Consider the following 15,793-nt stretch of genomic DNA (forward strand, 5'->3'; position numbering starts at 1 on the left):
TTTATAAGAAAAGGTGTCATCATAGTGCCTCAGTCTACCTCTCAGTACAATGGAAAGAAGGAAATTTGTTGTTCCTCAGGTATGATGTGAAGATAAATTAATGGCTTTTTAAAGAAATGTAATATAAAGCCTAGTATATAAGCATGAAGGACAAACATCAATGAGTCATATCATCTAAGAAATATAATACTTTAAGAACAGGGATTCAGTCTTTCTCAATGAAACAAAGAATGTTTCATTCTTTGTATGTCTGTCATTGCATCAAGCACAGTGCCTGGCCCATAGTAGGCACTTAATAAATTCTTGGTGGTTGACTGATGGATTTAAACAGATTGGACCTCAAGCCACAAAGGCTGTATTTGCTCCATGACCTTGTGGATCCTGCCAAGACGGTAGTAATCTCCTTAGGGAGCAGTAACATAAGCCGAGGGGACCTGGATTTGAATCCCAGGTTTGCAACTTATCGTCCAAGTGATCACTTAAGTCCCTTTCCTAGTTCTAAATCCAAGCACCTCTTCTAATCAAAGACCAATGTAGCCTGCAGATGCTTTATAAGGGGAGAAAACGACTTTAGCTATGGTGTGGGGAGCACTCAAGAAATCCTTATTAAATGATCAATAGAAGCAGCATTAGGTGGAGAGTCAGAGGACACGGGTTCAAAGTTTGCTTCCGATGTGTATGCCTATGTGATAATGGGCAGATCAGTTTCCTCATTTAAAAATCAAGGTGGGGTTGAACTAAACAGATCTGAGTTCCCTGCCAACTCTTTAATCTGTGATCCTGAAATATCCTCAAAATAAAAAAGGGAAGAATTTTGTTGTTATTTCGTTGTGCCCAACTCTTCATGAAACTGTTTGGGTTTTTCTTGGCAAAATGTACTGGGGTGGTTTGCCATTTCCTTCTCCAGCTTATTTTACAGATGAGGAAACTGAAGCAAACAAGGTTATGGCTTGTCCAGAGTCACATAGCTAGGAAATATCTGAGGCCAGATTTGAACTCATATCTTCCTGACTCCAGGCCCAGTGATCTACCCACCACACCACCTAGCTGCCCATATAAAGAAAGGAAACTGAGATCTCTACTCTGGAATTTAAGATTCAAGCCTGATTAAATGGATCATGAAGAACTGCTTTCTATATTGCATGTGTGAACTGGGTGTGTGTTGAGGGGGGTGGGAATTGGGGGGAGGGAATCTCTCTTTCCCAGTATTTGCCCATGGCTTGTACCCCGTGCTGCGGGGGTGGCAGCTTTAGCTTCCCCTTCTCCATCATTCCCTGCATCCCTGGTCCCTGCTCTAGTTTCAGTGATGAGTCTGCAGTCTTGGAGCCTCAGCAGCAACGCCTCAGTGCTGTGAGGCTGTCTCAGTGCTCGCCTTCAATGAGAGTTCTCTGGCAGTAAATTGAACTGTCATTTCACCAGAGCACTTAAGTCTGATAGCTGGAGTGTCACTGGAGGGGCACCCCTGTCAGCCTGTCCCCCAGCCCCAGGGCAGCCATAGGAAAAAGAGAAGAGGCTCATCCTGAATGGCTCCAAGGTCAATGACATGGGGAAAGACAGACCTCATGCAGGAGCAGGAAAGCTCACCCAGACCTGCAGTGACCATCACACATCCATGGAATTCCCAGGGCCTTACATACTTGATCTCAAACATCCTCATGGCTTCCAGGTCAATATTCTGATCTTTGGAGGGTACTAAGGGTTCAACTGAGACACAGGCAAGGGGCTGGGTGGTGACCCTAGGTATCCCACATCTCACATCACCTCTATCTCATGAACCCAGGAACTTGTTTCAGAACAGAAAGGCCCAGAAAGGAAATTGATCTCTTTTCTTAAATTTGAGATAGGAAGAATCTTTCCAGGTCACTTATAGGATAGGATCCCTCATCGATGGGAGGTTCAGAATAACCTGGGAATTCTTAGTTGAACTGGAATCTCACGCTAAATATAAACTAAGCCTCAACTTCAGCCTCACCTTCGAGAGGGAAGGGGAATCGAAGAATATATTGATATCATCGGGGATGGGAGGAGGGATAAATCCAGGCCCACATCCAAAGCCTGCCCAGTCTGCTAGTATTTGTTAGAGCTAGAACTCTGACGGCATAGCCTCAGGGAGCTTGGGGTAATTATTATCATGTATTCATAATAGTATAATCAATAATTAATAGCAGTATACTTCTGATAATGAAGCAATGAAGAGAACCACTGCAGATTGCAAACCCAGCCCTTCTCCTCATCTCTGAAGCCTCCAAAAGACAGAGATCAGATGCTCTATATTTATAACCTATAAATCATGCCTTTATGGTCGCCTCCAGCTGTGATCCCTGGGTGGGAGGCAGGGACTCCTGACTTCTACACATAACTCCCCAAATAGCTCCTTCCGTTTTTCTACCAGGCTCATCATTGACTTTGATCTCCTCAAGTGGAGCAGACAAACTAGAGGTCTTGGGGGCTGGAGAGGAGGTGGGGGGGGCAGAGGCAGACAAGGAAGAGTGGGGACTGGATGTCTTTGGGGCACCAGGGCCTTACAACTCCTCATTAGGAAACTGAGCAGCTTTACTCTGGCAAGGGGAGTTGGGGTTTGGTGCATAAAATGTCAAATTGCAGAAATTAAAAATGTAAATGCTGGCATCTAATTAACCAGTTGACAGCAGTGCACAGCTGCAAGTGACAGTGACTGATTGCCTTCTGCCAGCCTCCTCTCCCCCACCCTTTCCCCTTCCATCCCTTGGAAAGGAAGAGGACAGCAGGACAAAGTGGCTCCATTGAAGAGAGATTGTGGTTCTTGGCCAGAACCAACCAATTGGAGGATATTGCAGTACAGTGGTGGACAGAGCTCTATACCTCCTGACCCAGATTGGAAGACTTGGATTCAAATTCTAGCTCCAGTGTTTACCATCCATGTGACCTTGGGCAAGTCATGTTAATCTCTCTGGGCCTCAGTTTCCTCATTTGCAAACTAGATAGTCTCCAAAATCCCTTCCAACTCTAATAATAGTCTTTGAGGTGTGTATAGTACACGTGTGTGGGACTGTCAGCTACATCTACAGGAAGGAAGGTCTGGAGAGCTGTTATGTATGTGAAGTTCAGTGTCCTGGGTACACCATGGACCACTGAGGCTATCTGGTTACAGTGCTGATGGCAGAAAAAGGAAAAGGAGAGAGGAAGAGAGGAAGTAGCCATTCTTGATGCCCCTCCCTGGCTCCCCCCTCCTCTAATTTCACTTTACTCCTTATTTGATCTACAACACTATCTCTATCTGTATGTGTGTGTGTGTGTGTGTGTGTGCGCGTATACACATACATATACACATGCATATATACATATATGTATACATGTGTGTATACATATACACATGTATATATGTACATACATAGGTACGGGTATATATGTTGCATATGTGTATAGAGAGATATAGATATAGATATAGATATAGATATAGATATAGATATAGATATAGATATAGATATAGATATAGATAGAAATTATCCTTATGACAACCCTGGAGGTAGGTGCTATTATTTTCTTCATTTTACAAATGAGGAAACTGAGGCAAATAGAGGTTAAGTGATTTGCCCAGAGTCACACAGCCAAGAAGTATCTAAGGAAGGATTTTAATTCAGGTCTTTGTGACTATAAGTCCATTGCCCTTACCACACTGTACCACCTAGCTAGCTGACTATCAAAAGAAAAAGGGGAAAAAAAGATAGGATTGCAGAGGAGAGCCTTGGGCTGGGAGCCTAAGAGAGAGGGCCTGTCTGCCTCAGTTACAGAGCATGAGGCTTCATCTCAAGGTCATGGATTCTTGCCCTGTATTAGATATTAGTGCTTTTGAGAGGCAGCTAACTGTTACAGATCAGTGGTATCAAATTCAAATAGAAATGGATCCTGCTACCATATTGACTTAGAAAACCACAAATGAACATTATCTAGGTTGTATTGTATTTTTATTTATTGTGTTAAACATTTCTCAAGTACATTTGAGTCCGGTTCAGGCTGCTCTTCAGAGACCACAGATAGCCTAAGCCTTCAGTTAGACACTTCTGGATAGAGGACGGGGTAACTGACATAGAGTGAGAAAGACTCAGATTCAAATCCTGCTTCAGACACTAGCTGTGTGACACTGGGCAAGTCAATGAATTCTCTGTGACTCAAGTTCCTGATGTGTAAAATCAGGGCTTTGAAGTAGCTAGCCTCTAAGGTCTATGATCCTATGAAAGAGATAACCCATTCCTTTGCACAAGGGAAGGAACTAGGCTTCTGTCGCCAGGCTCAAAGGTCAATCAGTCAGTCAAGAAGCATTTATTAAGCTCTTAGTATGTGCTGCTGGGACAGCTAGTGGCACAGTGGATAGAGTGCCAGGCCTGGAATCAGGAGATGAATCTTTCAGAGTTCAAATCTGGCTTCAGACACTTGCTAGCTTTGTGACTGTGGGCAAGCCGCTTAACCCTGTTTGCCTCAGTTTCCTCATCTGTAAAAATGAGCTGGAGAAGGAAATAGCAAACTATTCTAGAATCTTTGCCAAGAAAACCCCAAATGGGGTCACCAAGAGTAAAACATCACTAATAAAAAATGATTGAGCTCATGTGTTAGGCAGTATGCTAAATGCTGAAAATACAGATATAAGCAGAAAGAAAACCAATCCCAGGCCTCAAGGGACTTCCATTCTAGTGGGGGGAAGAAAACAAATAAACAGAAACTGAAAAGGAGGGGAGGGGATGGTAGAGAAGGTCCTGTGGAAATGAGTCAGAAGTTCAGTATGGAAAAGAATGAAAACATCTTTGGCCCAGACTTCCACCTTAAATGGAATGACCCAGCCAATCAGAGAGAGAGGTCAAAGGGCCCTGAGGGCACGTCCAATGTGAGAAGTAGTCCACGAGTGGCATCGGCTTCTGGGATGAAGAGGTTTCCATGGTGTGTCTGTGACCCTAGATAAGTGGTCCTAGTTCCCCCCACTGTCCCTTTCCATCTTTGATTCAGATTTCTCTCTTTCTTCCATCCCAACCCTGGCAGATATTACTCAGACATCGGGAAGATGCCAGCCATCAGTGACCAGGACATGAACGCCTATTTAGCCGAGCAATCCCGCATGCATATGAACGAATTCAACACAATGAGTGCCCTCTCTGAGATCTTCTCCTACGTGGGCAAATACAGCGAGGAGGTAAGCCTGGGCCTTCCGAGAAGGAACAGTGGGCCGACATGTCTCCACCCAAGGCCTCTCCCAAACAGAATATTCTCCCAATAGAGTCCTGCCACTGCTTAGATGATCCTACCTAAGAAATCTGCTCCAAATATTGCGCTCCTGGGACTCAAGGCTTTCTCTAGCACCCCCCCCCACCAGAGCTCCCCTTTATGCCTTCCAAAGCATAGCAAACATGCTATCAGCCTTTGTTCTGAGGCATGGTGACAGAGGTGTCTGGGTGGAGGCCAGCATCAAATACTCAGTCTTTTTCTCTAGCCCATTTCTTCACAGACCAATCTTAGGCTTGGCAGGGCAGCAGAGAGCACCCTGACAGGACCAGTCCTGGGCAGAATGACAAAGTCACACATTGTCATCCGGCACCTTCTGCCTCCCCTTTCCCACCCTCAGGAGCAACCCCTATACCCAAGCTGTCCTTCAGCTCATTCCCCCTCCCCTTCCTCCAGTTCAAATCTGCTCTCAAGAAAAGAACTGTTGAACTGAGCTCTCCGTGACATAGAAAACTTACCCTGCTTTCACGCCCGGGGGGGTCACTGTTCAACATGAGACAGAGCTCAAGGCAAAGTTATGACTCTCTGATAGTGGAGCTTCAGGCACCAATGAGTTAGTGAGGTGGACATTTTGGAGGGGTTGGAGACCTTGTTAGCATCACACAGACAACCATGTAGTCTGCCTTCAATGAGCCCGGCTCTTCAATTATCTCATTTGATCCTCTTGCATTTAAATCATAGATTTAAAGTTGGAAGGGACGCTGGAGGATAACTGAGTCTAGATGCCTCATTTTTTTTTTGAGGCAATTGGAGTTAAGTGACTTGCCCAGGGTCACACAGCCAGTAAGTATCAAGTACCTTATCTGAAACTGGACTTGAACTCAGGTCCTCCTGACTCCAGGGCCAGTGCTGTATCCACTGTACCACCTATCTGCCCCTTAGACCCCTCATTTTACAGAAGAGGAAACTGAGGCACAGAGAGACCCAGGTTCAGGCAGCTTGTAAATGTCTGAGGTGGGATTTGAACTCAGGTTCTCCTGACTCCAAGTCCAGTGCCCTGTCTACTATGACACAGTGCTTCATGGGGATAGTGCAAGCCTTCTTTTACCTATTATACAGATGAGATCCCTGAGACTCAGACAGGCTATTTGACTTGCCCGAGGTCACAGAGCTACCATGGGGCAGAGCCAGGGTTCAATCCAGCCTGATGGACAGCGCTCTTTTCTTCACAGTACACCTTCTCTCAGCAAAGATACAAAGCAAAAGGCTGCGGTAGGGGGCATTCCAGGGAATGCTGCCTGTCCCTGAATCTCCTTCAAAAGTGGTCCTAGGAAAGTGGGCCGGTCTGTTGCCAAAGCTACTGAAGCCATGCAGCACCAGTTGGTTTTAATATAGCTTTTCTCTACCATTTACTGTCTCTTACATACACTCAGATCACTCACCAGTCTCCATGTCTTAGTGTGTGCTCCCACCTTTTGCATTCACATATTCACACACACAAACACACACACACACATACACACACACACCTGCATGGTATACAGACATCTATGTATACCAGAATATATCCCCATACCTCCCTTCTGCAAACCCCCTCACCCACAAGCCCCATACCAGTCATAGTTTGCTCACAAACCCTGATATGCTGCATGGGCACATGGACACGTATGTTCTCATCCCTTGGATATATGTCTACATGCACCCTGGGCATATGAGTCTATGTCTGCGTGCACTGCCTATGACAATACCTCCCAGCATACCAAGGTGCACACTGGCAGGTAACCCATCTCCTTTGTCCCTTTTCTATAGATCCTCGGACCCCTGGACCACGATGACCAGTGTGGGAAGCAGAAACTAGCCTACAAACTAGAACAAGTCATAAGCTTCATGAGCATAGACAGCTGAGAACTGTCCTTCCGAGACTCCCTTGGAGGGGGGACATACCAAGCCGTGCCTCAGACTAAATCATCATCTTTACCAAGTGCAAGTTCCGACTGGCTATAAGCAACACCACCTGAGCAGCGCTCTCTCGCTCTCGCTCTCTCTCGCTCTCTCTCGCTCTCGCTCTCTCTCGCTCTCTCTCTCTCGCTCGCTCTCGCTCTCTCTCGCTCTCGCTCTCGCTCTCTCTCGCTCTCTCTCTCTCGCTCGCTCTCGCTCTCTCTCGCTCTCTCTCTCTCGCTCGCTCTCTCTCTCTCTCTCGCTCGCTCTCTCTCGCTCTCTCTCTCTCTCTCGCTCTCTCTCGCTCTCGCTCTCTCTCGCTCTCTCTCTCTCGCTCGCTCACTCTCTCGCTCTCTCGCTCTCTTTCTCCCTTTCCCTCCCTCTCCTTCTCCTCTTGTTCTTTCTCACTCTCCCTCACTCTCCCCTTCCCTCTCCACTTCACTCTCTGTCTCTCCCTCCTCTCTCCTCCTTTTTTTTGCTCTGCCAACACCCTTGGTGGGACCAAGTCACCCAGTCCCCAGCCATCCTGGCAGGACAGGAATACCACGGTGCAGGAGTGAACAGGAGGACACAGGAGTTGAGATCTCTTTCCCAGCTGCGGCCCACCCTCAACAACCAATGGATGATGATATCTCCAGATGGAGATGAATACCCATGGACAGGGATCATCTCTATGCTGCTGTCACTACCTTTTGTTTCCCCATAGTTCCTTCTTTGGATGGACCCATGGCCTAGGGAATGGACAGAGGAACTCAGTATTATGTTGGCTGGGAAGACAGGGACACAACTTTCTCCTTCCACCTGACCTCCATCTCTAGCTCTAGCCAATGGTCCCATCACTCAGCGGCCTTGACAAGGAAAGCCATGCCTTCCTGAGTAAAGCCAAGGTCCCTGTCTTACAGGAAGAGGCCCTCAGAGAACTCACCTCCCCCCTTCTGCTTCTTCATTGCTGGAATTCCCCAGGCTGCCCTCCCTCTAATACCTTTGTAGACCAAGCCCCTCTCTTGGTTCATTTCTCCCTGGAGAAAGTCAATCAGAAAGAAAATGATACAATGGAGAGAGACCTGGGCTCAAATCATATCTTTGCTATTTACTACCTATGTGACCTTCAGTTTCCTCATCTGTAAAATGAAGGAAATGTATTAGATGGTCTCTAATAGACCCTTCTAGATTTAAGTCTATGGTTCTGTGAAAAGCTGTGGTCTGACTCCCAATAGCACAAAACGGCGGTGTATTGGGGAAGAGAAGGGGTGGAACGGGATGGCAGAAGAATTGGCCTGTCTTAGAACAAGATTTCTTATTTTTCATCTACCTTCCCTTTCAAATTAGTCACAACCACCTCCCCAGGTCTAATTCCTTGGCTCATTTCTGCCCAGAGCCTCACACTTGATAAAGAGAAAGCAATTGCTGATCCAGTAACTGTCCTTCTCTTCCCTATTATGATCACTTATCAGGGGTCACTTTGAAACACGGATTGTGTCTGGGAGATGTCTGCTCCAAGCTGTCCCTCTAGCTCCCACCAATACTATGCTTCCCTCCAGTTCTAAGAAAGGAATTATCCACAGCCTTCTTCGCTCCCTGTTTCCCCCAGCAGCTCCTGGGGCCAATGCTCAGCTAACACAATCTTCCCCCTCACAGTTCTATCAGTATCCAAGCTGTTTTCTCTGTAACTCCCTCCCTCAGTACCCTCGTGGACACCACCTATCTGTGCTCCTGAACAGCTTTAAGATGGCCAAAGCAAAACCCTGGCTGGCCTCAAGCCTTCAGCTTACCTTAACAAGGATGAATAGTGAATCTTGGCCTAAGGACAAAGCTGAAGGAGTCACCCTAGCTCTGCCATCTGTCCATCCAATCTTCGTTTAACGCAAAGGTCAATTCTGGGCAGGCAGCGCACACATACACACACAGGGACTACACAGTGCATGATAGAGCATTAGGGTCAGAATCAAGAGAGACCTCAGAAATCATGCAGTCCAATTCTCCACCCAACATAGTAATCCCTACATGCAGCTCCAGCCCCAAGTGGTACCTCACTGGAGGAGAAGAGGGAGCAGAGGGGAAGCACCCTCCAGGTGTTGTGCCAGCAGGGGAGGGGGCACCACTTCCATCTTACACTCCTTACCTTTCTCTGACCCCCATCTTTAATAAAGTCTAGTAGGGAAAGAAGATGATAGCTATAGCTTTTCCCAGCAGGGCTTATGGAGCAGCCCTTTTTTTTGGGGGGGACGGGTTGGGGGATAAGGGAAGAGTGTCCGGGAGAGTGTATGTATGTGAACATGCACATGCCTGCATGTGTGGCTGGGGCTCAGACTTTAGAGAGGCTTTTTTGTATGCATTTGAGACTTTTGTGAGGGTTCACCTCATAATCAACTCATCCTGCACCTTAAGGATGTTTCAACATTTGCAAAGTGAGAGTACTGGTGGTTAGAATGGAGAGGAGATGGAACAGGCAATGGGGGAGACATCACCCCCCTAAAAGAAGTCAGTCTAGTTATCTGCCAAGGTGCAGATTTTGATGTTTGGGGGAGGGGAGGGAAGGGAGATGATGGTGACATCCTGAGGACAGCAGAGGATTTGACAGGAGAAGAAAGCATATATTTGGTATGTGACAAACAGAAGCAGGAGAATGTGAAAAAGATTCATTTTAAGAGAGAGAAAAAAGAAAAAGAAAAACCAAATGTTTTGGCGAATGAAATGCTAGGTGGAGAGACTTAGAAATTACTTTCTAGCTGGTTAATTCTCTTTTCCTGTCAACAACCTACAGGACCAGGTGGGCTGGACAAAACAAGCAGGGGACTGGTCCAGGAAGAATCGTGGCCACTGAAATTCATTTGCACACGTGAAGGGATTGGGAGGAAATGAGGGAGACAGACATATTTAACACAAGTTTGCCAAATGGAAACTGTGCGCGTGGGTGCGAATGAGTGTGCGTGAATAGGCTTTGGGTTTGTTTTTTTTTTTTTTGCACAACTAGAAAGAAAAAATGAATGAGCAGCAAAGATGCTGTTATCATGGTTCTGTTGAAACTTTATTTTTTAAAGAAATGTTATTATTGTTATTGATAATATTTTGCTGGTACAGGATTTTCCCTCTATTTTTGTTGTTGGAAAAAATTCTAAATGCCTCAGAGAAACATACAGATCTTGGGAGAAAAAAAAAAAAGGAAGAGGGAGAAAAAAGAAGACCACCATATCACAACCTCCCTATTTCTTTTGGGAGATGGTATTTTAATTAGTAGAGAAAGGATTGTTGGAGTTACTGTTGTAGTTTCTGTTTCTTCCCTCTGAGCATCGAGTTTTTCCTTTTTTCAGCCTGGAGACCTGAAATCATGGCAATCTCCCTGGCTGGAGTCCATCTTGAGTTTTTTGTCACTTTTTCTTTCTATTTGTTTCCTCTGACTTCTCGGTGTTCATGTGATATGGTAGGAAACTAAAGTAAAAGGCCGAGAGGATGAAGGAAGAAGAGATAGAGAGGGCCCATCCCATCTTTGGGCTGGGAAGCTGGGACCTCCTCCCAGCCTGCCCAGACATCTAAAGGGTAGATGGAAATTAACAGTGCTTAGTGTTACAACACAGGAGAAAGAGGAAAATTAGATAAAAAAAGGACAATCCTCTCCCCTTGAATTTTGAGGGGTCTTTTATTGGAGGGGGGGCTAGGGATGCCTCTTCTTTAACTCAGAGCTGACTCTTGGGGTGATAGCTGTTAAGGTGGAAACTTTAACCCTGAAATCTCTGGCCATAGAATAGGGGGAAAGAGTTGATCTCTCCTCCCTCCCCTCTTCAATGGTAGCTTAATCAATCGGCAAACCTTTAATAAGTACTTACTGTGCCCAGCTCTATGCTAAGCCTTGATGATACAGTGGAAATAGTTTTTACACTCAAAGAGGTGGTAGAACAGAAGGACTGTGATTCTCTCCCTACCTCCGACCCTATTCTATACATTTTCTCCCTATTAGTTTGGACCTGTGGGAGCTCAGAGAGTGACTCTCAACTATGCCTCTGAGAGGTGGACTGTCTACTTTCCCACCTCTGCCCCTTTGGAGGAATCGGTGGGGTAAAAGTTTGAATATAAAGGGAAAGGCATATCAGGAAGGAAGGAAGGAAGGAAGGAAGGAAGGAAGGAAGGAAGAAGGAAGGAAGGAAGGAAGGAAGGAAGGAAGGAAGGAAGGAAGGAAGGAAGGAAGGAAGGAAGGAAGGAAGGAAAATAAAATAAATGGTGCTAGCTGTTTCTGCTCAGGGACCGAGAGGGTTACCATAGTTGATGCCCACAGAGATGCAGCCTGCACCTGGCCTTCATCCAGAGCATCGACGTGGTTTCAAAGTGGCATAGCTTTTGTATTAGTCCCTATGGCATTCCTAAAAAAAGCTTTTCTTGCTTCTCTTTCCCTCAAAAGTGGTTTTGGGTATAGAGACATTCCCCTGTACCACTGTACCTGCAGACCAGACTAGGGTGAGAAGTATTCCCTTCACATGCACATAGAATATACCGAAAGCCTCCTCTCTTCCCACTATAGCCAACAGCAGAGTTGGGTGCCACTGTTTGTGCTCCTAGCCCCCTAGAAGAGACATCCTAGAACCAGTGAATGAGAAGGAACAAAGAGGCTTGCACTGATTCAATGCCAAAGAAAAAGAAGTAAATAATTTAGAATTAATCTTCTATTTGGGGGAAAAACAGTTTCTCTCTACGTCTGTTCATGGGGAGGGGAAGGAGATGCTGGTTGGACTTCCCACCTGCCTTACTCCTTAATCTTGTTCTCCATGTCACATCCCCCTCTGCCTGTAATCCTGGACCACCCAATTCCTCCATGTTATCCCTTCCATGCCCTGCTGTGCCTGTGCACCTGACCCAGCTGCATGTGTGGCTTTCAGGGTGCCTGGCATCTCCTCCACTGCCCCTCTTCAAGGCCATGCATGCCTCCAAGCTCCCTGCCTCTCTTCAGTCCCATGCATGTGTGGCAGCCTCTGCCTGGGTGCTTGCTGAATCTTTCTATGATGCATGCTCTTGTCTCTGCTTTGCCCACAGACCTATTCCTTCCTCCTCCTACTCCCTCATCAGACTTGCCCTTCTCCAACCTCTTACCTCTCACTCCTTCTCCTCTTCCTCCTTCTCTGTCTCTCTCTCTCTCTGTCTCTCTCTCTCTCCCTCTCTCTCTCTGTCTCTCTCTCTCTCTCTCTCTCTCTCTCTCTCTCTCTCTCTCTCTCTCTCTCTCTCTCTCTCTCTCTCTCTCTCTCTCTCTCTCTCTCTCTCTCTCTCTCTCTCTCTCTCTCACCTAGAAGCCAATCCAGGCAGGGCCGTGGTCCCAGGAGTTACAACAGCCATCACTTCTTCTTGATCTGGCCAGCTCCACAAAGTTGCTGTTTCCATGGGCTGATTTGGTCAGGCCCATGTGAAATGCTGGTATGAGCACAAGAACAAAGATGTCCCCTACTCCTGCCCTCAAAAAAGCAATCTTTTATCTCCTCATTGTGGGCATTCTCTTAACTAATGAAGACCATGGGGAAACTCAGCTCCATCAGACATCTGTGCTTTGTGTCTGTCCAATGCTGCTGTTATTCTCTCTTGCTTCCAGTTCAGATCCTTTCCAGAGGGCAACAGACTGTTCACCACTACCCTTATCCTTTCCTTTTCTGTTCCAATTAGAAGGTCAGTGATAACCTTGGACCTGATCCAGAGCAAAATGTTTTGGTTTTGTTTGTTTTTTACCCATGATCTGAGTCTGAGGAAGAAGAGGGAGGGAGGCTTGAACAAAAGGTCAGAGTAATTATGTGGATTATCATGTGACCTCTAAAAAGCTGGGGATAGTCCCAGGGCCTGTGGTGGAAACCCTTGCTGGGAATCATTTTTTTAAATGGACCAAAATAATAAGTAAAAATGAAAATGGTCAGGAAAATCCCCAGAGAATGAATAGATCCCATTGTCTTGGTACTTAGAAGGTATCTTTTGATCCAAGAGATTCTTGGTCTTCAACACACCTTTTTTCTGTAGTCTTCCCACCTTAGTAAAAGAGATAGGCTTGGGACATCTAGAAGGCTGATGGTTGAAAGAAGAAAGGTGAGGATGAAACTGACAAGGCAATCCATCACCTGACATCAACTGGGGAACCATTATTGGAAAAAAAAGCAATCAAGTTTTAGAAGGGCTAGCCTTGGATTCTTCAGCAAGGAAGTCCTCCTTTCCCAGGGCAATTCTATGAGAATCAGACTCTCAGAGTTGGAAAGGCTACCAGAGATCTTCTAAGTCAATCCATAACTGAACAAAAAATAAACTTTCCACCATCCCTGACAAGTAGTCATCCAGCTTTCACTTCTTCCAATAACGGGGAGCTCACTACCTCCTGAGATAGCCCAGTCTTCTTTGAGGGAAGCTTTATTTGTTAGGAAGTTTTTCCTTAAGCTGAGCTAAAACCACCCTCTCTGTAACTTCCGTCCATCACTCCTAGTTTGCTCTTTGGGCCAAGCAGAACAAGCGACCATGGTAGAATGGGAAAAGGAAGGAATCTGGAGCCAGAGCTTCTGAGTTTGAATACTGACTCTGCTATCATGTCACCCTGAGCAACTTGTATCACCTCTGGGCACGCCAGTTTCACCATGTGCAAAATGGAGGGATTTGATTTCATGACATCTGAGCCATAAATCTCTTGAATTTGTCCCATTTCCACATGAGAGTCTTTCAGATGCTTGAAAAAAGCTCTTGGGTCTTGCTGCTCCAGATTTTTTCTTCTCCAGGCAGGTGAATGACCAATTAAAAAACACTTTAAAAAATCACACTAGTAAATAACAGCAATTGTTTAGTGAGCCTAGCATGGTGACTGAGCAATGCAGGAAATAGAAGACCCTCACTGTATAATTCTCATTTGATCATCTCCTTTGGACTTGTGTCACATCTCAAGGACCAGGCTTTGCCTTCTGTACATCAGATAACCTTGCCGGGAGTATGATCATTGACTGTATGGGTTTCTCATGGTGAATCCTTTATTAAAACTGTTAGACTCCCTGTCATTCTGAAGGTAGTAGGCAAGACTCAGGAGAATCAAGTCCCATAGTAGTCCCTGTTGATCCCAAAATGACACAGAGAATTAGTTACCCTGGCTTCAGCCTAACATAACACACTTCTGCCACATGTATCTGTTTCTTTTTCCAGAATAAGGATGTCTTGGTCAACGTTGATTGATGTGATTTCTCAAAACTATTTGAGGGTGTCTTTCCCCCTAGGAGGGCAAAGCAAAGAATAAAGTTATTGAACAATGCAAAGGAAGCTTAAAAAAAAAACCAGACTACCTGACCAAAAATAACAAAGGGAACACAGAAAGCTGCTCACATTGACAGACCAGTCAGCAGTTCAATACGCGCACAAACATAGATATAATATATATACATATATATTTTTATTTTCTCCCTCTGGTTACTGTTGTTAGTCTGTTGGCTTATTAAACCTTCCGTTCTTTAGCAGAAAAGCTAGTTTAAGAAAAGCTAGTTTACCTCAGAGAATCCATTTCCATTCGGAAACCAATTACTTCAAGTTTTGTAAAATGGCTGGCATAGCCCTCTATACCCCATTACTACTTGAGGTTGGAGAAGGAAGGAAGGGAAGGATGTGAGATTTGTGCTTCATGGACTTGGGACAGAGAGCCCAGACTGATCATTGGTTACTCTGGTGGTTAGCAATGCCAAGTACACTATAGGATGGGAACGAAGTGTTGGACTACAGGCCTCCCTCCCTCTGCTGGGATTTAAGCTGGACCAGCCCATCGTTTGACACCAGGTAGCTATAGCAACCAACAGGCACTCACAGGCCTTGTCACTGAGTGAAGACCACCGTCACCAAATGAGCTGGAATGTGGGAGAATCAGAACAAAATTCTACCCTGATGGGTTCTTCCACAGCTCAATCCTAAGACCGGAAAGGGAAGAAATAAGTACATGGCTTGGATAAGGGGCAGGCAAATGGGTGGTTTAAGGAACAAGCTGGGGCCTTTGCAATACTTGCCGTGGGACTCACTGAGAATAGGTAGGGAGCTGGGTCATCTCTGCCCCAATCATCTCCCAGCCCCAATTTCTGTTTCAATAAAACTTCCACCTTAAACACTGACCCTTTCTAAAAACATATCCTTAGACAACAGTGTTAACATGAGCCTCAAAGACATGTGAAGGAAATCTGTTAGAAAGGAGGTTTGGGTTTTGGTTTTTGGTTTTTAAAAGAAAAGAATTATCCTAGTGAGATAAAATGATAAATAAATTTTAAAAAAGTAAACCTATGCTATTTAAATTGGAGCCCAGTTGTTACTTGGTAAAGGTAAGCTTCTGTACCTTTGTTATAATTAATTGTATACCTGTGTATGTAAATATAAGGCATTCCTATTTTGCAGTCCAGAACAAAAAAAAACCTATTTGTAATATAGAATAAAGTTTATTAAAAAAAAATAATTACAATTGTTATTGTGAATATCCCCTTTTTGCACCTGAATCAGGATTGTATGGGCAGGAAAGGGGTTGGAGTAAGGGTGGGATGGGGGGAAAGAGAGTTGGCTTTATCCATAGATCAAGTATGCATGGCCTATTTTCCAAATCAAAAATCATACATAGTCTGATCTTTAAAGGATATATCTTTTTCAAGATCCAGCTCATAAAAGCTCATATTTTTGTTGTAATTCACATTTATATAATAGT

The 15,793-nt window shown here is 45.2% G+C and overlaps 1 protein-coding gene across 1 annotated transcript in view; it reads left to right on the forward strand.

Moving 5' to 3' along the window:
• PLXNA4 (plexin A4) overlaps positions 1–15,550 on the forward strand; it is a 677,812-nt gene extending 662,262 nt beyond the window's left edge. The window contains 2 exon segments of the mRNA XM_021002332.2: positions 5,011–5,161; positions 7,000–15,550. Of these exon segments, the coding sequence (XP_020857991.1) occupies positions 5,011–5,161; positions 7,000–7,095 (247 nt within the window). The 3' untranslated portion in view covers positions 7,096–15,550.
• The last annotated feature ends 243 nt before the right edge of the window (positions 15,551–15,793 follow it).

The sequence above is a fragment of the Phascolarctos cinereus genome, unplaced genomic scaffold (assembly GCF_003287225.1).
Source record: "Phascolarctos cinereus isolate Bilbo 61053 unplaced genomic scaffold, phaCin_HiC Scaffold_1;HRSCAF=81, whole genome shotgun sequence".
In the NCBI taxonomy this organism is placed as follows: domain Eukaryota; kingdom Metazoa; phylum Chordata; class Mammalia; order Diprotodontia; family Phascolarctidae; genus Phascolarctos; species Phascolarctos cinereus.